The sequence below is a fragment of the Schistocerca nitens genome, chromosome 3, assembly GCF_023898315.1.
Source record: "Schistocerca nitens isolate TAMUIC-IGC-003100 chromosome 3, iqSchNite1.1, whole genome shotgun sequence".
Classification (NCBI taxonomy): domain Eukaryota; kingdom Metazoa; phylum Arthropoda; class Insecta; order Orthoptera; family Acrididae; genus Schistocerca; species Schistocerca nitens.
The window spans coordinates 207,200,801-207,228,774 of NC_064616.1; the positions used below are offsets into that span (position 1 = coordinate 207,200,801).

General features: G+C 43.0%; 1 protein-coding gene across 5 annotated transcripts in view; it reads left to right on the plus strand.

The window, feature by feature from the left end:
- The window catches only part of LOC126248156 (cullin-5), a 246,391-nt gene that overhangs the window by 175,056 nt on the left and 43,361 nt on the right, over positions 1-27,974 (plus strand). For all 5 annotated transcript variants that reach the window (XM_049948900.1, XM_049948898.1, XM_049948901.1 and 2 more), the window contains 4 exons: positions 6,640-6,764; positions 6,847-6,977; positions 21,231-21,403; positions 25,546-25,707. In XM_049948900.1, the coding sequence (XP_049804857.1) occupies positions 6,640-6,764; positions 6,847-6,977; positions 21,231-21,403; positions 25,546-25,707 (591 nt within the window). The remainder of the gene's footprint in view (positions 1-6,639; positions 6,765-6,846; positions 6,978-21,230; positions 21,404-25,545; positions 25,708-27,974) is intronic.

Sequence of the window (27,974 nt, forward strand, 5' to 3'; positions counted from 1 at the left end):
GCCAGGCTGTTCTAACTTACCCTGCTCCACAGAGCGTTGTCGCATGCTGTGAACTGTCAAATGGGCCAATAGGGCACGGAGGACCTTGTAATCTACCTCCAGTGCTTTCCTGCCCTGTCAGAACAGCCTGTTTTAAAACACCTGCACTGTCTTCATTCAGTTGGTCACCGTGCTGCTTGGATGTGGTGAAATATTTCATAGCGAGTGTATTTGTGGAAAGTCGAGCATGCCGAAAGTAGCCAGCTCCAAATCATCTCTGATTCGCCAGTGGTTACAAGGAGTTTCTGATTTCTCTACAGACGGAAGAGTTATTCACTGCAATGTGTGCAGCAAAAACGAAAGTAAAATGTTAACCTTTTATCTGCTACACCCCCTCAGAGAACAGTGATGCCACTGTTTTTCCTGAGTTAACTTGGACACATGTGAATGCAAAAATATTAGCTGGCCAGTTTGGCTGAGTGGTTCTAGGCGCTTCAGTCTGGAACCGCGCGACCGCTACTGTCGCAGCTTCAAATCCTTCCTCGGGCATGGATGTTAGTTAGGTTTAAGTAGTTCTAAGTTATAGGGGACTGATGACCTCAGATGTTAAGTCCCACAGTGCTCAGAGCCATTTGAAGCATTTGCAAAAATATTGTTTCTAAACCCTTAATGTACGTTAATTTTGCTAAGTAGATCTTGTACATAAGTTCTTCCACAAAGTATTTCTCATTTCTTTTTGTTTTTAGGTACGTTCTGAACAGAGCTCGCATGTAAGTCAGCATGTTGCAGGGATTAAACACCAGAAAAATTTAAAAAATAAATCAAACTTGAAACAAATGTTTGTAACTAAACCAACTGCAACAAACAGAAACGAATTTCATTGTGAACTGTGTGGAGCCATTGTTGCAGCAAACATAGCATTCAATGCAGTTGAAAGTAGCCAATTCAGAAGTTTTCTAGAGAAATACTGTCCCTGCAGCATTCCATCAGCATTCACACTGAGAAAGAATTATTTACATACTTTATGTGAAAATACATTGAAAAGGATGAGGGAAGATATAGGCAATTCATACATGTGGGTCTCTGTCAATGAGACAACTAACAGACAAGATCGATATGTGGCTAATTTGATTGATTGAAAGTTAGATCCTGACACTCGCTCTGTACCTCATCTGATCTGTAGCAAGCAGCTAAAAAAAGACTACCCAGGAAACAATTGCTCACTTTGCTAATAAAGCCCTCAAATTATTTTCCCCAACAGTCTAGATGAAAATAAAGTACTTGTAATCTACACTTATGCAGCCGCATACATGATTGCTACTGTTAAATTGTTTAAAGTATTTTACCCAACCTTGCTCCATATGACATGTCTTGCCCATGCCAATCATGTAGCTGAGACAAAAGTCTCAAATTTCCACATGTAAACAAGCTAGTTTTAACCATCAAAATGTTTTTTATTAAAGCACCTTCAAGAATCCAGTTATTTTGAGAGGAACTTTCCAACATACCACTTCCACCAGAACCCAAACTTACTTGCTGGGGAATGGGGCTAGAGGCCGTGGAATATTACAGCGAGCATTTGAAAGACATTAAGAACACTGATAAATTTGGGAGAAGGCAGTGAGCATTACTTCAGCTCAAGATCTCATAAAGGACCCAACAATTTCCAACGACATTGCATACATAAAATCTCATTATTCATTTTAGTCCCTATTATTAAAGCTCTAGCGTGTTCAGGGAAACCAGTCTGCACACATCTGCGATCACTAGGAGAGGTGACAGAAAAAAAATCAGCTTGGTCGCAGGTTCTATTGGTATGAGAGTTAGTGAGAAACTAAAGACACAGGACTGACCACCCTCTGCATAGTGGCTGGCATCTTAATCACGTTCAACAGAACATGAGTGTGCAGTTACATTGTGCCTAATACCATCATTTTAATATGCTCCGGTGACATCTGTTCACATAGAACACTCATTCTCAGCATATAAGATGCTATTAACAGACAAGAGATCCAGTTTCTCTACGGAAAACCCGGAGAAAATGTTAGTTATTTACCGTGACTGGAATTATGGGCATGGACTATAATATAATGTGGATTTTTGTCAATCTATTTATCTTTCTAGACAATAAAATATCAGATTTTGGTCACCTGTTACCTGATTTTTATAACCTATTTTTGTAAGTGATAGAACCTATTTTAGGTACCTAATTTAAGATTTTTAGAACCTAAAAGTCCGAACAGCCTGGCATATGCTGTCATTGTCTGACTCACAATTGGCATTCATGCGTGCAAACAAACCACTTATCATTCACCTGCTGTTTTCTAAGGAGCCAGGAAGACCAGAAGAGTAGTTTTAGTTATACAAATCTTATTTGACTAGATTTTTAAAAATTGGATACAACCAGGTTTGCCCCCCTGCGGGTCCAGGAGTTTGAATAGGCCCGAGATATTCCCACCTGTCGTAAGAGGTGAGTAAAAGGAGTCTCACATGTTTCAGCCTTTATGTGATGTTCCCCTGTAGGGTTTGACCCCAATATTTCAAAATGTTCCCGGTCAGCGAGTCAGTTTGGATAAAGCGCCTTACATGGTGCATCGTGTCCATTGTGCGCTGAGACCTTTCGCATCCTACATCAACGTGGATCTGCAGTTCCGCTCATTCTCCAGCTGTTGAATGAGGTCACTCTCCATCCACTGTGTGGTATCGTTTTTTGCGCTAACGATGGTAATGGACTTGTTTGCACCTGATATCCAGCACGGTAGCCAGTCCGTTGTGGTGGGGCCGCTATATACCCTGTTCGTTGTAGCCCCCTGACCACACAGGGTAACTCTGCAGATGCTTGCGCCATTAACTCCCCACGTATGCCAAGGGGTAGATGCCCATCCCCCGTGGGGCACCGGGACTCCCGGCAATGGCCATCCTGCCAGGTAGCCTTTGCTGTGGCTGGGTGGTGCCTGTGGGGAAGGCCTCTCGGAGTGTGTGGCATCAGGGAGGATGACACAACATGAAGCGTAGTACGTCATCTCTTGCTGGTGGTCGATCATCAGTGGTCTCTAAGCATTCACGGGGTCAATTCAATGCACAGAAGTATGACCCCGAATCGTTCCCCTCCATGGCCACACCATGGGAGGAACATCAGGCTAAGGATGGCAGTGGCTCTTATTTGCCCCGGTACCTTGTGTAATTGAGAGCTGATGGGGAATCTTTCATGACGTTGAAGCCTCAGTTTTTTGTTGAACATTTAGAGGACGTGTGGGGAGGTAGAGGGATTGTCCAATATGAGATCTGGGTCAGTCTTGATCAAAACAGCATCCTCTGCCCAGTCACAGGCGTTACTCACTTGTGACAAGCTGGGGGATGTTTCTCTAACCATCACGGCCCATAAGAGCTTAAATATGGTCCAGGGTATCATATTTCACAGGGACCTTCTTTTGCAGTCTGACGATGAGCTGTGTGCCAATTTAGAACAATGAGGTACGCATTTCGTTCAGCGTGTCCACTGGGGTCAGAGGGATAATCAGGTTGCCACTGGTGCCTTCATATTGGCCTTCGAGGGTGATACATTACACGAGAAGGACAAGGTGATGGTCTACTGCTGTGATGATGTAAAGCCCTATATCCCTCCCCCAATGCGGTGCTTTAAATGCTGGAAGTCCGGCCATATGTTTTCACGCTGCACTTCCAGCGTCACATGTGGAGTTTGCGGACACTCATCACATCCCAATACTCCATGTGCCCCGCCACCCATCTGCGGAGAGCACCATTCGCCTTGCTCGCCAGACTGTAGGATTCTCCAGAAAGAAAGGAAAATCATGGAGTACAAGACTCTGGACCAACTAACCTACACTAAGGCTAAGAGGAAATTTGAAGCCTACATCCTGTATGCATGACATCGTCTTACGCTGCCACTACAATGGTTTTAGCACCATCAACTCTGCCAACGCTAGTCACCTCTCAGAGACAGAAGACTGAACCTGTCCCCTTGATGGTGGAGGGCACTTCCCTTCCTGTTGCTCCTGAGTCACCCACTTCAGGAGAAACATCCCCCCCAACCATCTGAGACGTCCGTCCCCACTTCTAAGCCGGAGAAGCGTACAACTTCTTTGGAGCTCCTCTCACTAGGAACGGGTCGCTTGGGTCACTCCCTTCCCAGGTTTCTGCTAGTGGGAAAGATGACACCTGCCAGTGGCTGAAGTGCCCAAAAGCAGCTGGTTGTAGGGCTTCACACTCGTCCTCAGTCCTGGAGACTGAATCAGAAATTCCTCCCAGCCAGGAAAACCCAAGGAACGGCGAGAGAAATCCAAAAAGAAGATCGTCAAGACCAAGGGAATTGTGGTGGTACCCACACAACCTCTGTGAACAAGCTCTAGCCGGCTGGTGTGGCAGTGTGGTTCTAGGCGCTTCAGTCTGGAACCGCGTGACCACTACAGTCGAAGGTTCGAATCCTGCCTCGGGCATGGATGTGTGTGATGTCCTTAGGTTAGTTAGGTTTAAGTAGTTCTAAGTTCTAGGGGACTGATGACCACAGAAGTTAAGTCCTATAGTGCTCAGAGCCATTTGAACCATTTTGAACCTACAAGCTCTGCATCTGAGGATGAGGTGGAAATTCTGGCATCTGCTGAGGACCTAGATCTTGCTGGACCCTCAGACATAATGGGTATAGACTGTTCAGGCAATAAGTCGGTGGCAGCAGGTGACCCTGACATGTAAACTGCCTCATTGAATGTTCATGCCTTCCCATCCTCATGATGATGTCATTCTCCAGTGTAATTGCGGTGATTTTTTTCACCGCCTGGCTGTTTTACACCTGCTTTCTGCATTGCTCTCCGGGAAACCTGGTTCCCGGCAATGCGGATCCCTGCCCTCTGTGGCTATAAGGGATATTACAGGAACCGTAGCGACTATAATCGAGTGTCACGTGGAGTTTGCGTTTATGCCCTAAACTCAATCTGTAGTGAAACTGTGCCCCTTCAAACCCCTCTTGAAGCTGTGGCTGTCAGAATAAGGATGACACAGGAAATAACTGTCTGCAACGTATATCTTCCTCCAGATGGTGCAGTACCCCTGACTGTATTAGCTGCAATGATTGATCAACTTCCTAAACCTTTCCTACTTTTGGGGAATTGTAATGTCCATAACCCCTTGTGGGGTGGTACTGTGCTTACTGAACGAGGCAGAGATGTCGAAACGTTACTGTCTTAGTTCGACCTCTGTCTCTTAAATACTGGGGCCGCCACACATTTCAGTGCCACTCATGGTAGTTACTCGGCCATTGATTTATATGTTTGCAGCCCAGGACTTCTCCCATCTGTCCACTTAGAGAGCACATAACGACCTGTGTGGTAGTGACCACTTCAGCATCTTCCTTTCACTGCCCTGGCATCAGGCCCACAGATGCTTGCCTAGATGGGCTTTAAACAAGGTGGACTGGGAAACTTTCACCTCTGTTGTCACTGTTAAATCTCCCACATGTGGGCTCTTTAGGGTGCCCCGGTGAAAGGCAGTCCCTTGGTGGTCGCCGGAAGTTGCTGATGCAATTAAGGAGTGTGAGCGAGCTCTACAGCAGCATAAGCAGCACCCTTCCCTTTAACACCTCATAGCCTTTAAACGGCTCCGTGCCCACGTTGGCCAACTTATCAAACTTCAGAGTAGGAGTGTTGGGAGAGATACGTCTTGACCATAGGGTGCCTTACGTCACCTTCCCATGTCTGGGTGAAGATCAAACGTGTTTTCGGGTACCAGACCCCCAGCAGGTATTTCCAGTGTTAACATAAATGGCATGTTATCTACCTACGCAAACGCAATTGCTGATCACATTGCTGAGCACTATGCTCGAGCCTCTTTGTCGAGAATTACCCCCAGCCTTCTGCACTCTGAAACGGTGCCTGGAAGGGAAAGCCCTCTCATTCACTACATGCCACAGTAAATCCTATAATGCCCCATTTACAGAGTGGGATCTGCTCAGTGCCCTTGCACATTGTCCTGACACAGCTTCTGGGCCAGATCGGATCCACAGTCAGATGATTAAACATCTCTCATCTGACTGCAAGTGACATCTTCTCATCATCTTCAACCGCATGCTTTTTGTTGTTTTTTATTGTTTTTTTTTTCCACCCAGTCCTGTTGTCTCATAACTTCTGGTGAATTTCGGGATGCGCTGTGACAACAGGGATGTGTAGTTGTTGTAATTATGTAGGTGTTAGCTACTAACTAATGCTAAGTATTGATGTCCAACTTAATGGCGTGGAAGAATTGCACCACACCAGTCCCTTGTGTTCTCCAATAAAATACTTCAAGGAAAGAGAGCTCATTATTAGAACATTTATTTTTCCCCCTCAGGCAGTTGATAATGGACACTGAATAGTGTTGGATTGTGCATGTATTTAGTCTTTTATGTTTTTTAAGTGTTTTCTGAGCATTGAGGCATGTTTGAGACTGTCTCCCAAGGAACTGAGGTTACTACTGCGGGACAGCTTAGTATCACATCATGTGTCAAATTTAGATTGGCTTTGTGGTTTTGTAAGTGAAAAGCTCGAACTTTGGTCCTTGTTGGAGTTGCTGTAAGATTGTTGTGTGTCTCGCATATTATTTTGTTGGGCTTCCTAGTAGAAAGAAATTTGTGCTGTTTGTTTAATTATTTCTGTTTTTCTCCTATTACAGTTGCTAGTACTAAAATACGTTCAGAACAAAGACGTATTCATGAGATACCACAAAGCACATCTCACAAGACGTTTAATATTAGATACGTCAGCAGACTCTGAAAAAGAAGAAAATATGGTGGAATGGTGAGAGAATGAAATAAATCTGAATTCTATATTACTGTGCATGTTATTCTAAAACAGTAATTACAAAGCCAAATTATTTCAGGCTTCGAGAAGTTGGAATGCCTGCAGATTATGTAAACAAATTAGCGAGAATGTTTCAAGACATAAAAGTCAGTGAAGATTTAAATCAACAATTTAAGGAACAGTACAGGAATACTAGAGGTAGCATAGCAGGTAAGATGCTGCACATGGATAAAATTCTTTTGATACGTTCCATTGTTCATCATAAACAATTCTGTCACTGTAATTACAGACATCATTACTTTTTCTTGGGTATAGTTGCACATAAATTGCTGCAAAAGTATTTTGTATGCTCACAGGGCAGAGAAACAGTTGATATTTTTATTGAATTTCGAAACTGCTGTTTTGTGATTTCCAGATAAAATCCAAAATAACACCTACTGTCTAAGACATTTATTTAGCATCTTGGCTTTGTTGTGAGGGTGAGTCAACTGAAAACAGTAAAACTGTCAACAAAAAAGGGAGGGACACGAAAGGTGACCGTAGCCTGCTCTCAGCAGTGTACTATACAATCATTAGGTAGCTGCATTGTCCAGATGCACAAACACCAACACTGGAGTATTGTAAAAGGTAACTGCAGCACCAGCAACTTGCAGCACGGACAAACAACATTCTGTTCCTTGATTTCTGCATACTGAAGGTAGGAACTTTGTTGAAATTCATAACAGAATAATGATGTGTCATCACTGCAGCGTGTATATAGTTAAGTCATAAGTTCATGACATTTGTTCAGGATTAGAGATGTTTCGTGTTAGTGTCCAGCAATCGCAGCCACCATTGAAACCAATCTTGATGATGGGGAAATTGGTGACACTGGATGATGTTGCAGCTACAGTAAACATTATTCATCGTTCAGTGCACTACATTCTACACAATGTGCTCCAATTTAGCAAAGTGTCTGAGAGATGGGTGCCTTTGCAACTGACTCATGAACTGCAATGTTGAAATATTTAGTGGCAAGAAGTATTCATTTGACTCATCCTTGTATATAATATTACACAGAACACAGTGAAGTATGAAAGCTTTAAATGTGAAAAGATTTAATAAGTGAAACACTCATCTCAGATAATGTAAATGTATGAGAAAGACTAATTTTTATTTGCGTCCCAGTCTTTGTTACCCTGATTTCATATAGATATACAGGGTATATCATTATTCATTTATGTCATTAATTCAGTTGAAAGTATGTGATGTTGTTGTGGTCTTCAGTCCAGAGACTGGTTTGATGCAGCTCTCCATGCTACTGTATCCTGTGCAAGCTTCACCTCAGATTAACTACTGCAACCTATATCCTTCTGAATCTGCTTAGTGTATTCAACTCGTGGTCTCCCTCTACAATTTTTACCCTCCATGTTTCCCTCCAATACTAAGTTGATGCTCCCTCGATGCCTCAGAATGTGTCCTACCAACCAATCCCTTCTTTTAGTCAGGTTGTTTCACAGATTCCTCTTCTCCCCACTTCTATTTAGTACCTCCTCATTAGTTACTCGATCTACACATCTAACCTTCAGCATTCTTCTGTACCACAACATTTCAAAAGCACCTATTCCCTTCTTGCCTAAACTGTTTATCGCCGATGTGTCACTTTCATACACTGCCACACTCCATACAAATACTTTTAGAAAAACTTCCCAACACCTAAACCTGTCCTCAATGTTAACAGATTTCTCTTCAGAATCGCTTTCCTTTACATAGCCAGTCTACATTTTATATCCTCTACTTCTACCATCGTCAGTTATTTTGCTCTACATATAGCAAAACTCATCTACTACTTTAAGTGTCTCATTTCCTAATCAAATTCTCTCAGCACCACCTGATTTAATTGGATTACATTTCATTATCCCCATTTTGTTTTTGTTGATGTTCCTCTTCAAAGACACCGTCCATTCCATTCAACTGCTCTTCAAGGTCGTTTGGTGTCTCTGACAGAATTACAATGTTGTCAGCAAACCTCAAAGCTTTTGTTTCAGCTCCATTTATTTTAATTCCTACTCCAAATTTTTCTCTTGTTTCCTTTGCTGCTTGCTCAATATACAGATTCCTCCCCAGGGGGCTCGCCACTCTTTGGCGGGTTTGTGCTCAGCTACCATGGGGCCCCAGCCTTTGTACCATTTTTTCCCTTGCGTGTTGCATGTCTATCCTCTTGCTAATCTTTTTCCCCTCCCTTGGAGAGCATGTCTGGAGTATTATTGGGGATGTTCTGCAATCTGTCGCTGACTTAAGAACAGCCTCACCATTGTTTTTCGCTCCCTTTTCCTTTCTTTGTTTCCCTTCTCCTCTCGCTCCTCCACCTCGTTGTTTAAAAATCTTCTTTTTCCTTCTTCCTCCCTGCGCGCTCCTGAAGGCTGGCCCATGTGTCTGCTGCGTAACAGTTTGCTGGGTAACGGGTAATTCCCAGCCCCGGGTCGACAGATACGGTTCACACGTACCCCTGGTACAGGCCAGGCCCAGGGAGGGGTGATTGCCTGAGCTGCAACCTTCCCAAACTGCCGATTGGTCCCTCTGTCAGGTGTTCAGGAGGTGTGACCTGAGGTGTGAACAGTCTCCTAAGGCAGGTGCGCCCCCTAGTGAAGGGAGCCCTCAGTTGAAAAGAGTGTGCCATTTCCTTGCAATGAGTCAATCATCTTCCCACTCAGCATCTACAAAATGCAAACGTAATGAGGCTAAAGACTCAAAGACCCTTCCCGCTCCATCACAGTTCCTCATAGTCTCACGTACTGAAGACTGTCAGTCCTTTGCCACGCTAAATCTGTTTATTATTCAGAAAGGTGATGATGCAATTGCTGGCCCTGTGAAATTCTGCTCTTGTTTATGGAATGACACTTTGCTTTTGGAGACCACTTCTGATGCTCAAGCACAACAACTGCTTGCTCTCTCGCTTCTCCACAGTTACCCTGTTCATGTCGAGGCCCATAGAACTTTGAATTCTTCCCGTGGTGTAATTTACACCAGGCTGCTCGACGGTCTAACTGATGCCGAAATCCATGATCAAGGTGTCATCGCTGTCCATCGTGTAATGAAAATGTAGATTCCTCCTTACTGCCCACCCGCACTCTTTTCATCACCTGTAATAGAGTAGTGCTGCCATCCAAGATCAAAACAGGCTATGAAATTATCACAGTCCGGACGTACATCCTGAACCTGATGCGTCACTACCAGTGTCATAGTTTCAACCACACGAGAAAGTCTTGTTGACACCCAGCCAGATGTGTCACCTGTGATACGGATGTGCACGAGGGTGATTGTCTGCCACCTTCTCCCCGCTGTATCAACTGCAATGGCGGCCATGCCGCCTCCTCTCAGGATTGTCCCGTGTATCTTGATGAGTGGGCTGTTCAACAGATCTGGTTACAGGAAAAGGTGCCTTACGCAGTGGCTCGCAAGTTACTGGCTAGTCGCAAAACCTGTGTTCTCCCATCTGGTATCTATAGATAAGTTCTTGTTACCCCCTCGCTCTGTGAAGGACATGGCCACGCAGGTATGCAACCTAAAATTCAGCTCTGAGGTTGTGAAATCGCCCATTGTCAAGGTAGCATCACCATTCCACTGTCCAGGTGTACAACAAGCCGTCAAACATTTCCCTCAAGGAGCGCAGCCACCAACTACCCAACCGGTGGGCTGGAAAGGACAGGAGTAGTCCTAAGAACACTTCCTCCATCCTTTCAGCCAAACACCACCTGAATCTTCCTCTAACTGGAAGGGCTCGAAGAAGTCCACCAAAGGCAAACAGTCTTCTGCTTCACCAACTCGAAGATCCTCTTCGAAGGTGTGGCCACGTGGTACCCTATGTCGGCCGGCCCCTGTATCGCCGGTGCGCACCAGCAACCGGTTTTCAGTGTTGGACTCCACAGACTGACTGCACAAGCATGCTGATGCTTCTGTGGACCCCATGGAGCAGGATCCTCCTCCTGTGCCCTGTAGTAGCGACTCTACACCGGCTGTCACTCAGCCCCTACATCTCTTCCTTATCATGACTGCCCTCCAATGGAACCTTCGCGCCCCAAAGAGGATTTACAGCTGCTTTTAGCATTGCAGCATCCCCTTGTAGTCTGCATTCAGAAAACGAAATTGGGCCCTCATGAATGCTTTGAGCTTTCACATTATTTCGTGATTCGTTTTGACCTTCCCCCTCAGGTCACCATTCCATCTCATGGAGGCATCATGTTGCTCATACGGGATGACATTCATTGTCAACCAATCTCCCATCTCCCTGATTACCCTTCTTCAAGCTGTTGCAGTTCGCCTTTTCCTTCCCCACCTGACTTTTTCTCTCTGTACCATTTATGTCCCTCTGCCATTCAGTGTCACCAGGGCAGACTTCCTTCAGCTAATTGGGCACCTATTTCCTTCAGCTTATTGGGCTGACCAGGTGGAATAACTCACAAACGTTATCCTTACTACTGCAGAAAATTCCGTTCCTCGCACTTCCTCTTTACCATGTCGTGTCCCCGTCCCTTTGCAGACTGAGGCATGCCGCGATGCGATTCATGTGTGGAGACGTGCTCTCCGCATTTTTAACCGTCATCCTACGGTGGCGAACTGCATTCATTATAAACACATGCATGCAAAGTGTTTTTGCATTATTCGGGATAGCAAATGAGCTAGCTGGATTTCATTCACTAGTTCTCTTAACAGTACCACCCATTCCTCTGTCATGTGTACCAACCTCCGATGGCTCTCTGGGACAAAGATCCGTTCCCCCATTTCAGGTCTCACAGTAGCAGATAATGTTATCGTGGACACTATTGCTATCTCCAACATCTTAGCTACCATTTTGCGGTAGTTTCGAGGTCTTCCCTCTATCACACTGCCTTCCTCCATCGGAAACAAGTGGAGGCGGCTCGGACGATACCCTTCTACTCTCCGAATTGTGAGTGCTACAATGCCACCTTTACTATGAGGGAGCTAGATCATGCTCTCAGATCATTCCAATCCTCTGCCTCAGGGCCAGACACTATCCATATTCAGATGTTGCAGCACCTTTCTCTTGTGGGCAAGCACTTTCTGCTTCACACATACAACCGCATCTGAGCAGAGGGCACATTTCCCGGATGCTGGTGTGAAGCCACCGTCATACCCATACCTAGGCACGGTGAGGACAAAAACCTTCCTTCTAGCCACCGCCCCATTTCTCTTACCAGCTGCGTTGGCAAAATGATGGAATGCATGATTCATGCCAGGCTGGTATGGTGGCTAGAGCCTCACGATTTACTGACGAATGCACAGTGTGGATTTCGAGCGTGGCGTTCTGCAGTTGACCATCTCGTTAATTTGTTTACCCATGTCATGAATGGTTTTATGTGGAAATCCCAGACTGTGGAGGTGTTTTTCGATTTGTAGAAGGCCTATGACACATGCTGGAGAACTGGGTATCCTCCATACTCTTTACACATGGAGCTTCCATGGCCGCCTGCCCTGTTTCCTTCAGGCATTTTTAAAAGATCGAGTTTTCAAGGTACGTCTGGGTTCTGCCTAGTCGGACACTGTTATCCAGGGAACGATGTGCCTCAGGGTTCTGTCCTCAGTGTCGTCCACCTTGCTGTTGCCATTAACCCTATCATAGCCTGTCTCCCAATGGGCATCTCTGGCTCCCTTTTCGTTGACAATTTTGCCATCTATTACAGTTCTCCATGGACCTGTCTTACTGAGCGGTGTCTTCAGCAGTATCCTGATCATCTTTACTCCTGGAGCATTGACAGTGGCTTTTGCTTTTCCACTGACAAAACCATCTGTATGAATTTCTGGTGACACAAGTGATTTCTCCCACCATCTTTGCATCTTGGGCCTGTTGCCCTCCCGTTCATTGAAACTATGAAATGCCTGGGGCTCATGCTCGATAGGAAACTCTCTTGGTCCTCCCATGTCTCTTACCTGGCAGTCCACTATAAGCAGCTCCTCAATGTCCTACGTGTCCTCAGTGGTATTTCCTGGAATGCCAATTGAACCACCCTCCTCCGTTTGTACCGGTCCCTTGTCCATTTGAAACTAGACTATGGGTGCTTTGTTTATGCATCTGCATGCCCATCCCTCTTACGCCGTCTCAACACTGTCCACCAATGTTCCATCCGTTTGGCCACAGGTGTCTTTTACACCAGCCCAGTTGAGAGTCTGTATGCTGAAGCTGCTGAACTACCACTGTCCTACCGCCATGACTTTCTCCTCAGCAGGTATCCATGCCGTTTGTCTACCATGCATGGCCACCCATTCTATGCCTCCTTCTTTGATGATTCCTTTGATCATCAGTATGTTGCTTGCCCTTCTTCTCTGTTACCTCCTGGAGTCAGCTTTCGGCACTTGATACAGCGGCTTAACTTCGCACTACCTGCACCTTTCCTGGTGGGTGTGAACCCTTCACCACGTTGGCTTCGTGAAGGGGCCCATGTTAACCTTGGCCTTCATTTGCTTCCTAAGGATACTACTCCAGCTTGGGTCTGTCGCCTTCAGTTTCAAGACCTTTGCATGGAACTTAGCGATAGTACCTTTGTACACACTGATGGCTCTCTGACTGATCGTGGTGTCAGGTGTGCTGTCATCATTGGCACCCGTGTCTTTAAATATCGGCTTCCGACACACTCCTCAGTATTTACGGCCGAGCTCTTCGCCTTGTATTAGGCCACGGATTACATCCGGTGACACAGCCTTTTCAACTGTGCCCTCTGCGCAGACTCACTCAGTGCCCCTTTACAGTCCATGTGTGCTGTACACTGCCCATCCCTTAGTGCAGCGGCTCCAGGAAAACTGTCAACTGCTCACACTTGGTGGAGCCAGTGTGATGTTTCTGTGGGTTCCTGGTCATGCCAGTCTGCTGGGAAACGAGGCTGCTGGGAAACGAGGCTGCTGACGCTTTTGCCAAAGCTGCGGTTCTAGTACCTCAGCTTGTGAGTACGTATATTCTCTCCGATGATCTCTGTGTTGCCGTCTGTCAGGAGATGGTGTCCCTATGGCATCGCCAATGGTCCACCCTTCACTGGAATAAGCTCCGTCATATTAAGCCTCTCCCAGCATCTTGGACGACCTCCTCTTGGCCCTCCCGCTGGGAGGAGGTTATTTTATCTTGGTTGCATATTGAGCACTGCCTTTTTAGCCATCGTCATTTGCTCAGTGGTGCTATCCCTCCACTTTGTACACATTACGCCCCAGTTTTAACTGTTCACCACTTCCTGATGGAATGTCCATTTTTTGACCTTTTACGTTTCCATTTCGGTTTGCCATCTGAATTATTGGCCGTTTTAGCAAATGACACATGGCATGTTGATTGTGTTTTACTTTTTATCCGCCAAAGCAATATGACGAAGGCCATTTAATTCTTAGTTTTGGATCTCTGTTTCTGTATGGTGTCCTTTTCTCTCTCTCTCTCTCTCTCTCTCTCTCTCTCTCTCTCTCTCTCTCCCCTTTTTTTTCCCCCACGTGCCTGTTTTTAGCTGTCTTCTGTTATGTCAGTTGGGATTGACGTATAGTCGTTTTATTACTTCTCTCTGTGTTCAGGTTCTATAGTTTTGACTTGGGAGCGTATGACCCCAGTTGTTTTTGTGCCCTAAAACAAAACAAATATACAGATTAAATAACAATGGAAATAGGTTACAAGCCTGTCTTACTCCCTTCTCAACCACTGCTTCCCTTTAAGGCCTTCGACTCTTACAACTGCAGTCGGGATTCTGTACAGATTGTAAATATACTTTCACTCTGTGTATTTTACCCCTGCCACCTTCAGAATTTGAAAGAGAGTATTCCAGTCAACCTTGTCAAAAGCTTTCTATAAGTCTACAAATACTATACATGTAGGTTTGCCTTTCCTTAATCTATCTTCTAAGATAAGTCGTAGGGTCAGTATTGCCTTGCGTGTTCCAAAATTTCTACAGATCCAAACTGATCTTCCCAAGGTCAGCTTCTACCAGTTTGTCCACTTGTTTGTAAAAAGTTCGTGTTAGTATTTTGCAGCCATGACTTATTAAATTGATGATCATGGTATCAGAAGCAAAAAAAGTGTAGTAAGCATGGACTTTAAAATTCATGCCTGAAGAGCTATGGGCACTTCATCTTCAATACTGTCAAACAAATATCTTCTTCTACAAGTCCTATGCTTTTTTTAAGTATATCTTCACTACTATGAAACAAGAGCACGTAGCTCACAGGCATGATTTTAGAGGCCACACTTACTAGATATTTTTTTTCTTGTTTTGGTTCATACTGCCACCTCTCAAAATATGGAAAGCAAAATATAGCTTGCAGTAGGAGAGATTTGTTCAGTGTCTTGAAGATGTAGTAGTGCCCTTAGCTCTTCAGGTATGCATTTTAGAACCCATGTTAACTAGACCTTTGTGCTTCCAGTATCATATACTCTCAACTATATATGTTTATGCCACTAATTATGATACACCCTGTGTATATACAGACTGTACTGTGTCAGTAGTTGGGAAAATTTGAATTTGTATGGGGGATTACAGATGCTGCTAAATGAACTACCATTCACAGTACAGTACACAGTAATAGAGTAGGGATGTAGACGTAGAATATAGTTACTCAAGATGAAATTTGATTTCTGTAGTCTTCATTTCAAAGCAAACTCAGCCAATAGAGCAGTATAATATTTGTCCACCTAGTTGACTAGAACTGCCAAAGATTAGAGTTTCAGTTCTAAATCATATGGAAACGCTCTGATGGGACACAAATGGTTTATTGTGTGTTAACTTTATGGCTCTTTGTACATTGTCAAAATCTGAGGAAATTCCTTCATGGGAAGTTAAAGTGTTTAACATCCTTTGTTATTCAGAAATAGCAGTGAACAGCTCAGAATCTGTAGTGTCACATTGTTTCTATAATTGCGCACCTCTACAACTGTCTGACCTTCTATACATGTAAACATATGGCAGCTTATGCAGCAGTTCAATCTGAAAAGTTTTGACCACTAAAATTATAGTTGGAATGTTTTGGTTTCTGAGTTATTGTCTCATTATGAAACTGAACAGATTTTTGGGAGCAAAATCTTGCTCAGTCTTACAGACATTTTCACTTAGATAGTAACTGTGCAGAATAGTAATTGTAGCTAGGCAGACATAAAAGAAAACACTTCATTGCAATAATAGTTGCTGCATGTGATTGACAGTTAAAGCTAGAATAATGTTTTTGATGTAGGATGTTTGTTGAATAGTTTCCATTGTTGTATACTTTCCTGCCACATTTGATTTATGTAAGATTTACTCTCACATTCTGTAAGGTATGTTGCTCCCTCAGAGCCACAAGCTTCTTAATTTTGTGTTACAAAAATTGTCCTTAACGATGACTCTTAATGCAGTTGTATTCATTTAAGTAACAGGATAGTGGCATGCACTATTTGCAACATGAAATAGAGATGAAATAAGTTCTGTAATCATTGCTGAGTGATGATATAACAAGCTTTTACTCCAGACATTTCAGCTATATAATGATGATTTCAAATCTTTTTAAAACGATAATTAATTATGGAGTCCCATTCAACTCCAAACATAATAAAGAGTCATCCAAAAATCAAGGAACATTCTGATTTAACCAAATAAAAACATATCAACACAAAACTTTGTAAATAAAGTTACAGTACCTTACTCTGTTTTTCAATGTAGTTACCACAGCTATCGAAGCACTTATTTCAATGTGGGACCAGTTTTTCAATTCCCACCTACTCTTGTACTGCCAAAGATGTGAGTCATGATGGCCCTGCTCATTTGAGGATTATGATTTCCGAATACTCTTTCTTAATGGTGGCTGTCTTATTTATTGCACACAAGTGTCCATCAGTTTTGACGACTAGGTAGCAGCTGTACTACATGCGCGACATAGTCACTCCCTGTCAGTAACCACATACCAGATAGTTATGTGCGCCTGTGGGATGTAATGGGTAAAGGTTTTTGTGTGAAATGAGGCACGGTAATGCTGTATTGTCTAGGACAACAGTTACAAATGTGGAAAGTGTGCAACTAATAGGCAGTGTTTTGTGGATGGTCTGTTCATTCTGCGGTCAGTAATACACAGAGGCAGGGACAGCATCATGATCAAAGTGAGATAATGTGCTTAATAAGGAAGTCTCGGTTTCCAGGGAGACATGCACAAACCTAATAATTCATACCCTGGACATCTGACTAGTGTTCTTCTTAGGATTAGGCAGGAATCGAGGGCATATAAGCATACAAAACACAGGTGGAAATTCATGCTAACACTGGGTGGCATTTCATGATTGGCAAGTGGTATTCTCCAGAAGTGAATTTCTTTGCCCTTCTCTTCTCTGTCACAGGATCTCACAGTAGTACCCAGTCACCTGGCTGATATAGGGATATTACTGCTGCTTTATTTCCCCTCTGTACTTGTCTGGTTGTGGCTTTAACATTATTTTGCTAAACTCGATTAAAGATCATTTTAAGTCGGTGTGTCAAGCTTCTCACTTTCATGGAGTCTGCACCCAGTGGTAGCTTTGCTATCTCAAAAGGCGAACTCATAGAAGTATTGGATATAATGGTCCCAGTGGGACTGTGTTTTATTCACATAATAAGATAACATTTGAACTATGCACATGTGTGCAAATAATGACATAAATTTTGTTACCTGATCCATCAGTAAAGTATAAGGACTGCCAAAAGGTAATACCAATTGGTTTAGTGACACTTTGCCCACAATTTCTCCTGTAATATTTGCAAGCAGTACTAGTACTAGATACTGGGAAAAGTGGTCAAAATCATCAAGATATATCCAAAGCTACAGTTTCAAGAAGCCTGGATGCTTCTGGTACAGTCTACAACAAAATTTGCAGCCGCTTCTGTTGTGACCACTATGTGCACATCAGGCACCTGTGCCAGTACTTATCTATATCTCAAAGTCTGCCTTTTCACCAATAGCAGGTAGCAATAACGGGTGTGTAGCCTGTTTACCATTGTGGCAAGCTTGTATACTTTCTTGGCATTGAGCAATAATATGAGGCTGAAGTGCCTTCAGTTTTACTAACCAGTTTGCAAGAGTGGTTTTATAAAATCCATAGGAGTTAATTTCAGGCTTATTGAGTGGCAAGAAGTATAACAGTTGGTTTTCCTCACCATTGTGCTCTTTGTTCAGAATACAACCTACAGCAAAATAAGAGATGTTGCAGGATGGTATAAATGGCTTTATAAAGTTAGGGTGTACCGACAAAGGTGAATTTGTCAATACTTTATCTTCTTTCAATGCAGTTTCACACTCGGTGGACAATTCAGAAGTTATTCCTTAATTTAACAGCCTTGTTTAAGGTTTAGTCACAGTAGCATAGTCTTTTACAAAGCGACAATAGTAATTCACCAGCCTCAGGAAACTCTGTAGTTCTTTTACATTTGAAAGAGCGGGAAAATTTCCTACAATTTCCGGAAACCACTTTTCTGGCTTTACCCCGGCGGAACTAATGATGTGTCTCAAATAGTGAACTTGTGACTCGGCAAATGAACATTTTTCCAGCTTCAAATTTCAGTGAACATTCTACAGCCTCGCTAACACATTTCTTGAGTGTTCATTGTGCTGTTCACTTGTTCAAGAGAACACTGTAATGTCATCTGAATAGACCAGGCAGAAGGTGGGTTTCGGTCCCTGCAGTAGCAAATCGCCAAATTTCTGGAATGACAGCCGTGTGATTGTCTGTGGGAGAAAGAAAAACTAAATTTATGTGAGTGCTCATGTCCGCCAAAATTCATGTTGGCCTACCTTGCATCTCTCTTTTCACAGTCGCACTTGCCACCTTCTTCCCGCCTCAGTAGTTTACTGGGATTACTGTTCTTGCAGGGTGGCAGGGTTGATGGCTTGCTTACCTTCGGCATTTACATGATCAAAATACCCTTGTTCTCTGTTAGGGGTAGGGCTGTTGTGGCCAAGGATTTGTCTATTTCAGGACTGCAGGCAGTGCACTCCTAGATACATGAACTCCCAGCAGTTAAGGCAGTAACAGACAAAGCACTTAACAGCTGTATGGCTGGCTCACCTACATCATACACAGACAGTGTTACTAGTGAACACACGGTGTGACTCATTGTTCTGTATATGTACAGCAACAAGGCGTGTTGCTTCTTCACGCAACAGTGCAAAACGTACTGCCTCGTGGGGTGATGCTGGGGGAAATGACTTTAACCTCTACACCCATCTGTGGGTTAATATTACAGATAAAAAAAAAAAAGTCGATCACATGCACCTCTGCTTCTTCTGGAAGCACATCATTACGGGTTGTATCCCAGCCAAGGCTATAGGTTTTACAGTTGGCAAATTGTTCAGAATCTTCCTCTGATATTTCCAGAAGTAGGAAAGTTTGTCATGGTAGTAACTGACACTCCACTTACCAAAATAGCAGCCTTCTAACATTTTTGCTAGAATCTCTAATCTATCTGCACTCCTCAGTGCATCAGCTGACTCGACATAGGTGCATGTGTCCCAACACAATTTTAGCCTTGCCAAAAATAGAAGAAAACCATCTGGCCATGAGAAAAATGACCAAAGTTGCAGATATTTTGCAAAAATGTATCAAGACACTCTGTACATTTCCTGAGAATGAAGAAATAAAGTTAACTGCTGGGAAGCTGCTTACAATAACAGATGGTGACACTGCTGCACCAGCTTCAACTCCTCTAGCTTCATAGAGAGTAGCTTGATCATTAAAGTCTACTCTCAGTGCAGTTGCCTGTCTTCCGAGTTGGTTATTATACTGGTCTTCTAGCTCTACATTTGTTAGCCAAAAGTTTGTGCACCTGTTCTTACAACTCTACATATACAGCTAGTAACTTACACACCTGTTCCTGGGATTCCCCAAAAAGATCCATATTTTTGCCCACAGTGGCACCTTCATGCTGAGGAAACACACACACACACACACACACACACACACACACACACACACACACACCCGTAGATCACAGTTAATGATCGCTGGCGATAATGCAGAGACTGGTGGAACAAACAGACGGTTCCTGAAGTTGGTGACTGTGGAGTTCACAAAGTAAACAGCTAGCCAGAAACGAAATCCAGGGCATAGCAAAGTCATCATAAATGTGCGCGAACAGTCCAGGGAGCAGTCTGAATCACAGCATAATAAATGTAAGGTCAAGCATTCTACTAATTGATTGTGTGTAAGATAGGCTTCAAGGAATTTATGAGAATGACTGAGAAGTCAAGGCATGGTATTTACCAGCATGCTTGCAATAATGGAAGGGGCCAAGTGATGTGCCTCTACCTACAGCAGCACCCCTCGTGGGAGCCAGCTGTGGCCCGAGTATGAAGCCTGAGCATCTCTGACCTGTCCTCCATATTGATACTGGGGCTGGAAGCCCAAATCACTGTCAAATACTAAAGTATTCTTCCAGTTACGCAGCACTTTTTGATCAGTGTGAAACGTGTGAAGTGAAGTGTAGTCCCAGGTCGTTTCCAACAATATCGTTAAGATAGTAGATGTAATTTGGGAGAAACAAATGAAGTAGTATATTAAATATTGAAATTTACTCATGAAATCAAATTTAACTATAATAGGTATAGTTACCTACCTAAAGTGACATGTGAAAGTTTATACTGAACTGGGACACAAGGCCAGATTTCCCTCTTTTCACGAGTGGTCACCTTACTACTTACACCATCTGGTGGTACTCTCCAGATCAATCCAAACTTTAGTATGTCATATACCTATCCATTTCTTTTCATAGATTATTAATTCATTGCCCACACTAGCACATCTCATGATCATTGGGAAATCCGGGTTCGAGTCCCGGTCCGGCACAAATTTTCAAATATCGCTTTCTGCAGTTCATATGTGTCTATTACAGTTAAGTTGAATTATAGGAATAAATTTCAATATTTGAAAGTGTAGTTCATCAGCAAATATAAATTTACATGAAATAGTTTCCCTGCATTCATTATTATTAATATTATTATTGCTGCTATTGCTATTGAAAATATACAGGTAGCAAATATTGACTTTCCAAAACTGTGTGTGTTAATTTCTCTCTCTCTCTCTCTCTCTCTCTCTCTCTCTCTCTCTCTCTCTGTGTCTCTCTCTGATGTGGGTGTGTAACTTTTGATCGTCTGCTTTTCTTTGACTTAATGGTGCTGTATTAACATAACAGAATTTCAAATACACTTTGCAGGAAGCCTTAAAGACAACTTTTCAGTTATTTTGAACTTAAGTATAAGGAGAGTGATCTGGAGATGACAGAAATGTGCTTGTTGCCTTACATAATTCATATGTGGCGGAGTTTCACCAAAAGCATGTTTTGTACATGGTAAACATCCAGGAAACTTGATCCTATAATGATAGCTGTGTCATTTCTGAAGAGGGATAAATAGTAACTTTGATGAAACACAACCAGACCTGGTTTTCCCTCTTTTTCTGGTTCATTTCAGATATGAACTAAAAAAATGCAAATTTTTGCAATGTTGTAATAGACTCGATCAACATCAAGATCTTGAATGCCGGGGCTTGGGCACGCGGAAGTGAACGTGTAACTGTGTCACTGCCTCTGGAGCTAGAAGACTACATTCCGGAAGTAGAAGATTTCTACAAAAAGAAACACAGTGGGAGGAAACTGCAATGGTACCATCATATGTCTAATGGGACGGTATGTAAAATAATTACAAAGAATTAAACTTTTTATGTTCATCCCCTGTTGAATTCACAAAAAATTATGTGATGTCTAGTGTGTGTGTGTGTGTGTGTGTGTGTGTGTGTGTGTGTGTGTGTGTGTGTGTGTGTGTGTGAATGTCGGTGAGACATCAGTTGCATTTGCACTGGTGTTTTGGGAGATATTTTCAGTTCTGTATTTGTATTTGTGATGTGTAGCTGGAATCAGCCCAAAGAAATTCTGCTCACCACATCTTTCTTGTGTCCTCCAGTGTAGACAGAAAGTGTTGGTTTGTTTCCGTTCCGAAGAAAATTATTTTTAAAGTGGATTTTTACACGCCCATTCAGTAGAATAGCCCCAAATTAGTCTACTGTGATATTTGTTCTATAAATATGTATTAACAGACACAGTAAAACATTAAGAATAACCAGTACTCCAACAGCGACTGACAGCGCTACTGCATGGCGGTAGCAGTCAGCCCGGGTCAGGACAGTGATGTTGCTGTTGGAGTACTGGTTATTCTTCGTGTTTTACTCTACATGTTAATACACATCAATAAAATGAGTATCATACTAGACTAGTTTGGGATTGCTCCACCAAATGGGCATGTAAAATTCCACTTCAAATCTCCCCCCCCCCCCCCCCCCCGACACACACACTCTCCCCCTACACACTCTCTCCTCCTCTCCCCCTGTGCCCCTCTCTTTCTGTTGACATTGGTTGTTGCATGAAAGATGTGACGATTAGTATTTATTCAGGCTGTCTCCAGCTACCAGCTACACATTGCAAAAGCGAAACTGCAGATATCTGCCGAAACTCCAGAGAAATTGCACGCGATTACTCTTAGGAGGGACACCAAAAGTGTGTATATGTATATAAGTGCTTTTGTCAGAAGTTATTGCTGTTGGGTTCCGACTAAGAAGAAAATTATTAAACATAATGTAAGATCATCTGATGTTTATCATTCAGTGTTTCTCCATATAATAATTTATGGAATATTTTTATTTGTGCATCTGAGAGATGAATAATCGAAACAATCTTATGTGCACTGGAAGACAAAAAAGATGACGCATCATGAAGGAGCTATGCAAATTGGTTACAAATTGACTTTCATACAAGTATCAATGGAAAATGCAAAATTGTAAACTTTGGTGGCTAATGGATGGATGTGTGATGCTGCAGTGCAATTCACCTGCAGCTGGCAAGGACAGTAAACAGGGGACATGTCGATAACAGGGCATGAAGTATTTGCGAATTTCATTCTGCACAGTTGGTTGGACAGTAACTGTACCTTCCATACAGGCGGGTGAACAATGTACACAGATGCCCACATTTGAGAGAGAATGTGTACTTGAGGCCAAAGAAGCCAGTTGGAGTAATTTGCCAGACACTCAGCATTTGAACAGGAGCGATATCACCATTTGGTAATTTTGGTAGGAATTGGTGAACCATGACAAAACTCAGTGTGAAGAAGGAAGCAGCCAACCTAGAGAGATGGCAGAACATAAGGACCGAGCAGCCGTCAGAGGCACTTAGAGCCCCCGATTCATCACCATCATCATCATCATCATCATCATCATCATCATCATCTATCCAATGTGCAACTGGTGCTTCAGCGACCACAAAGACAACTAATAGGTGAGTCACAGAAAGGGCGCTGAGGTGTCTGCACTGATTGTGCCAACTACCATTGACAGCTGTACACCAGAAAATCCATTTTCAGTGGTGTCGGACACATTTGGTCTGTAATAACATTGACTGGAATATAATAGTCTTCAACAATGAGTCGTGCTTCGAATTGCATCACAATGGCCAGCTGAGGCATGTCTGAAGACGTCCTGGGCTGGGGTTGGATATCAACTTGACTATTGCCTGCCATACAGTCCTACAACCAAGAATGATGGTCTGGGATGCAATTTCATTTCGTAACAGGACCACTTTTGTTGTCATCTGCAGCACCCTTGCAGCGCAGCAGTGCATAGATGATATTCTATGTCCCGTTTTGTTGCCCTTCCTAGCAGGCTGACCTGGGCTTACATTTCAGCAAGGTGACGACTACCAGCACATGGCAAGAGTTTCTACTACTTGTCTTCATGCTTGCCAAACCCTATCTTGATGAGCAAGGTCAGTGAGTCTCTCCCCAGTTGAGAACATTTGGAGCTTTATCGGGAGGGCCTTCCAACCAGCTTGGGATTTAGATGATCTAATGGGCTAACTGGACAGAATTTGGCATGATATCTCATGGGAGGACATCCAACGACTCCATCAATCAACACCAAGTGAATAACTGCTTGCATAAGGGCCAGAGGTGGACCAATGTGTTACTGACTTGCTCAATTTGTGACACTCTTTCTCTTGAATAAATCATAGAGTTTTTCTGGAATTTAATCATTCGATTGTCTTTACACTTACATCACATCTACAGATTTCTGTCCCATTTGGTTAATTCCTTTGTAGTGCTTCATTTTTATTTTTTGTCTTGGAGTGTGTTTTGTTTTCAGGTGCAGTAATTTCTAATATAAAAGTATGAATCAATGAATACACAATAGTTTCGCTCCCTCCCCTCCCTCACGCTCTCTCCCTTCCCCCTCACCTTCCCTCCTCCTCCTCACTCTCACCTTCCCCTCTTTTGCATCGTCATATTGTGGTAATGATTCTTCCAATTGACTGTTTATTTGTACCTTCATCTCATCAGTCTTTTCAAATGTTTCGTGAAATGATTCTTCATCTAATTCCCGGGTTTTCCTTCATTTGTTCAGTTGACTTGTAAATGTGTTTTATATTGGGCAAGAAGAAGAAAAAGGAAGATTTATGTTTAGCATCCCATCAATATTTTGGTTTTTCTGTCAGAACTAAGCAGATGTTTACTAAACTGTGGAAGACAGAGATCATCATAAGATCATTGGAATACCCAATAGCCTTGTGCTAGTGATGAGTGGAATGGGTTAGGTGCTGAATAAAGTCGCGATCAGAACTGAGGTAACCATCCATTACTAACCATTCTCGGTAAAAGTCCACTGGAGGTCTAAACTTAGCAAGTGTAGTCAGCTGATAGATCCATTCAGCATAAACTGGTAGAAAACAGACTAACAATGGCCTGATGTAGCAAAAAGGTGCTGGCCGGAGTGGCCGAGCGGTTCTAGGCGCTTCAGTCTGGAACCGCACAACTGCTACAGTCACAGGTTTGAATCCTGCTTTGGGCATGGATGTGTGTGATGTCCTGAGGTTAGATAGGTTTAAGTAGTTCTCAGTTCTAGGGGACTGATGACCTCAGATGTTAAGTCCCATAGTGCTCAGAGCCATTTGAACCATTTTTGCAAAAAGGCTTAAAGGCTTGAGCAAATAAGCATTGCCAACCAGCGTTGCATGTCTTCGTGGAAGTTGACAGCATAATGACAGCACAAAGACTTCTGTCAACAGCACATACCGACTGTGTGCACCACCTGTCGGGATGCTGTCCCCATTGGAACTGAGGCCACATACTCTACCTCATTTGTAATTTCTGGTGGCACTGATGCCTGCTGTCCCTGAAATTCCCATAAGTGCATTTGGTGTTGCTTATCTTAGACTGGCAGACGACGTTGTTGGTAGGATCACTGGGACCATATCTGATTTTGGTGGCACCAAACAATCCAATGTTTTATGAGTGATACTTCGTGTATGTGCTGTAGATGACCAAGAGTTTTTAATCTGTTAATTTTATGGAAAGGATAGATTGTTACTCACCATATAGAAGAGACACTGAGTCACAGAACACACACACACACACACACACACACACACACACACACACACACACACACACACACAAAAAGCTATCATTTGATTATCTTATGTTTGCAGGCTTTCGCAGTTGGAGTCACTTTCATTAAATTCTTGTGGGTTGTAGATCACATGTCACACAAGTGAAGTTCAGTTGCAGTAGTTACTGAAACATCAGTTTGCCATTTGACAATGTGACACATTCTACAGTCTAGGAGAATTTCATGGAACATGAAAATTGTTGTCAAAACTTCTTTGATGTGAAACTTGGAGAGGCTCGTGTCATATTGCTGTGGAATGCAAATGTAATGGTGTGTCACTTATGTGTTCTTATTGAATTAAAATTTTATGCTTTGTTATCAACTTAAATTTTTCAGATAACATTTGCAAATAATGTTGGAAGATATGATGTAGATGTCACCACTTTCCAAATGGCAGTTCTTTTTGCATGGAATCAGCGTCCATACGATAAAATACCATATGAAAATTTAAGGCTGGCCACAGAGTTACCTGATCCAGAGCTTAGAAGAACATTGTGGGTAAGAAGTTACACAGAGTTAAAATGTTGTTGCTGTGTACATTGTGATTGCCTTGTATTAAGAAGAGTCATTATTGAGCTCATTTGTAGTGGACTTTTAAAGGAAATGTTACTTGTGTTCTTTAGGAAGCTGACAACACCCACTTGACAAAATATTGTGAAACATTGTTTTGATCCAATATGTGAGACACTGTGTGATGAATAGTATAATGAATTGCAATCACTGTAACTCTTGCAGATACTTACATTGTTAGCTACATTTTTTGCATCACTGTTATTAGAGATTATGATTTCCAGATGCTTGGAAAAACTGTGACTTCTTAGACTCTTAATGTCAGGGTTGGGGGTATAATTCTCTATCCATCCATCACACCCGCTCTTTGAGGCTATTTTTGTACATGCACTATGATCCACATGACTGCAGTAATATTATGCACACACCTGCTTGTTTTCAAGAGTCGCTAATAATGTGATACGAGGTGCTATCCAAAATTTTTGGGACTGTTGCTGCCATCTGTTGAAGACCTAACCTTTGGACTAATGGTCACCATCACCCTTGAAGTAGTTCCCATCTGCACGTACACACTGGTCCCAGCATTTGTGCCATTGGTCAAATGTTTTCTGGAAGTCCTGGTTTTTGAGGACGTTTAACACCGCTAGCGATGCTTCTTGGATCCTCTCTAGAGTGTCGAGCCGACAGCCTTTCAACTTGTTTCAGTTTTGGGAATAGCACAAAATCGCAAGGTGTCAAATCTGGTGAGTATGATGGGTGGGGTACAACCGCCATGTTGTTTTTTGACAAAAAGGTCCTGGTGAGCAAGGACTTGTGACAGGGCGCACTGTCGTGATGGAGCGGCCAGTTCCCTTGATGCCAAAGTTCAGGCCATCGTCGCCGCATGTTTTCACAGAGCCGTCGCAAAACGTCACAGTAGTACGCGGAATTCACTGTTCGGTTGGGTGGGATGAATTCTTTGTGCACAATTCCCTTGGTAACAAAGAAAACGATGATCATGTTCTTCACTTTGCCCTTCACCTGTCTTTTTTTTTGGGGGGGGGGGGGTCTAGGAGAGCCCGAGCTCTTCCACTCAAACACATGCGTACGGCTCATGCTCTGTCCCCCAAACACTTGTTGAATCATTGGTAGGGTCTCCGTAGCACTTTTCCCGAGATTCACACAGAATTTGATAAACACGTGCTGTTCTGTTCACGGATCCATAGTAAAATTGACACACACACACACACACACACACACACACACACACACACACACACACACACAGTATTATGGAAATCACTATGGACACGCGACATGTCCTCCCAGCTGAATGCCACTCCACACACTGAGTAATCAGATATGCAGCTCTCGACACCTAGCAGTGCAAAGATCTACCACTCCTACTTCCCAGGTGGCAGTACCAGTCCCGAAAACTTTGGATTCCACCTCATAATTATAATCTTCTGAAGAAGGACACTGGGTGCCTGAAAGTAATAGAGAAATAAAATTCCTTTTCTATAACTAGTTTCTGATTTTTCAGCTAATAGACAGATAGTTGTTGAAGATGGATAAAGTACTATCTTTGAGGCATGCCCAGGTACAAATGGCTCTCCTATTCACCTTCTGCTTCCATAGCTTCAATAGACCATGCAGCGAGACTGCAGTGTGAAATGACTGCCGTCTTGTTTGAAGGGCCATAACAGACCGTATAAGTTTGTCCACAATAGCGGCTCGATATTGGAGCATTGCAACCAATAAGACATACCTGCACTGATAAAGTGATTCTGCTTACAGCAGGCTGGATTTGTGCTTGGGTGTTATTGAGTAGATTTCCATTGCTTGAAAGCCACAAAACTCTGAGACTGAAATGAGCCTTTGAAATCCGTGAATGATCAGCAAGACTCACTGCTTGGACAAGTCAATCCAGTATTAACTTTATTAGTTCATAGTGTTATTTACTCACATAGTCTCTACAGACCCTCAAATCATTTTAATACTATTTGTCATATTATAATTGTCATTTCGTAGGTAACTATGATGTAAAAAAGTACTGCATGTATGAAACCCAGGTCTGATGTAAGAGAGGGCTTGATGGCCAACCAGATCACTTTAAATAAGTAAAAAAAAAAATAAAATAAATACAGTGATGTCTACAAACATGTTAGATGCTACCGTATTGACTGCAATCTGGAAACCTGCATTGTTGCCAGTACAGTAAGCGAATGCTAAGACCATCCACACACAGAGCAACTGAAAAGAAATGCAACAGGCAT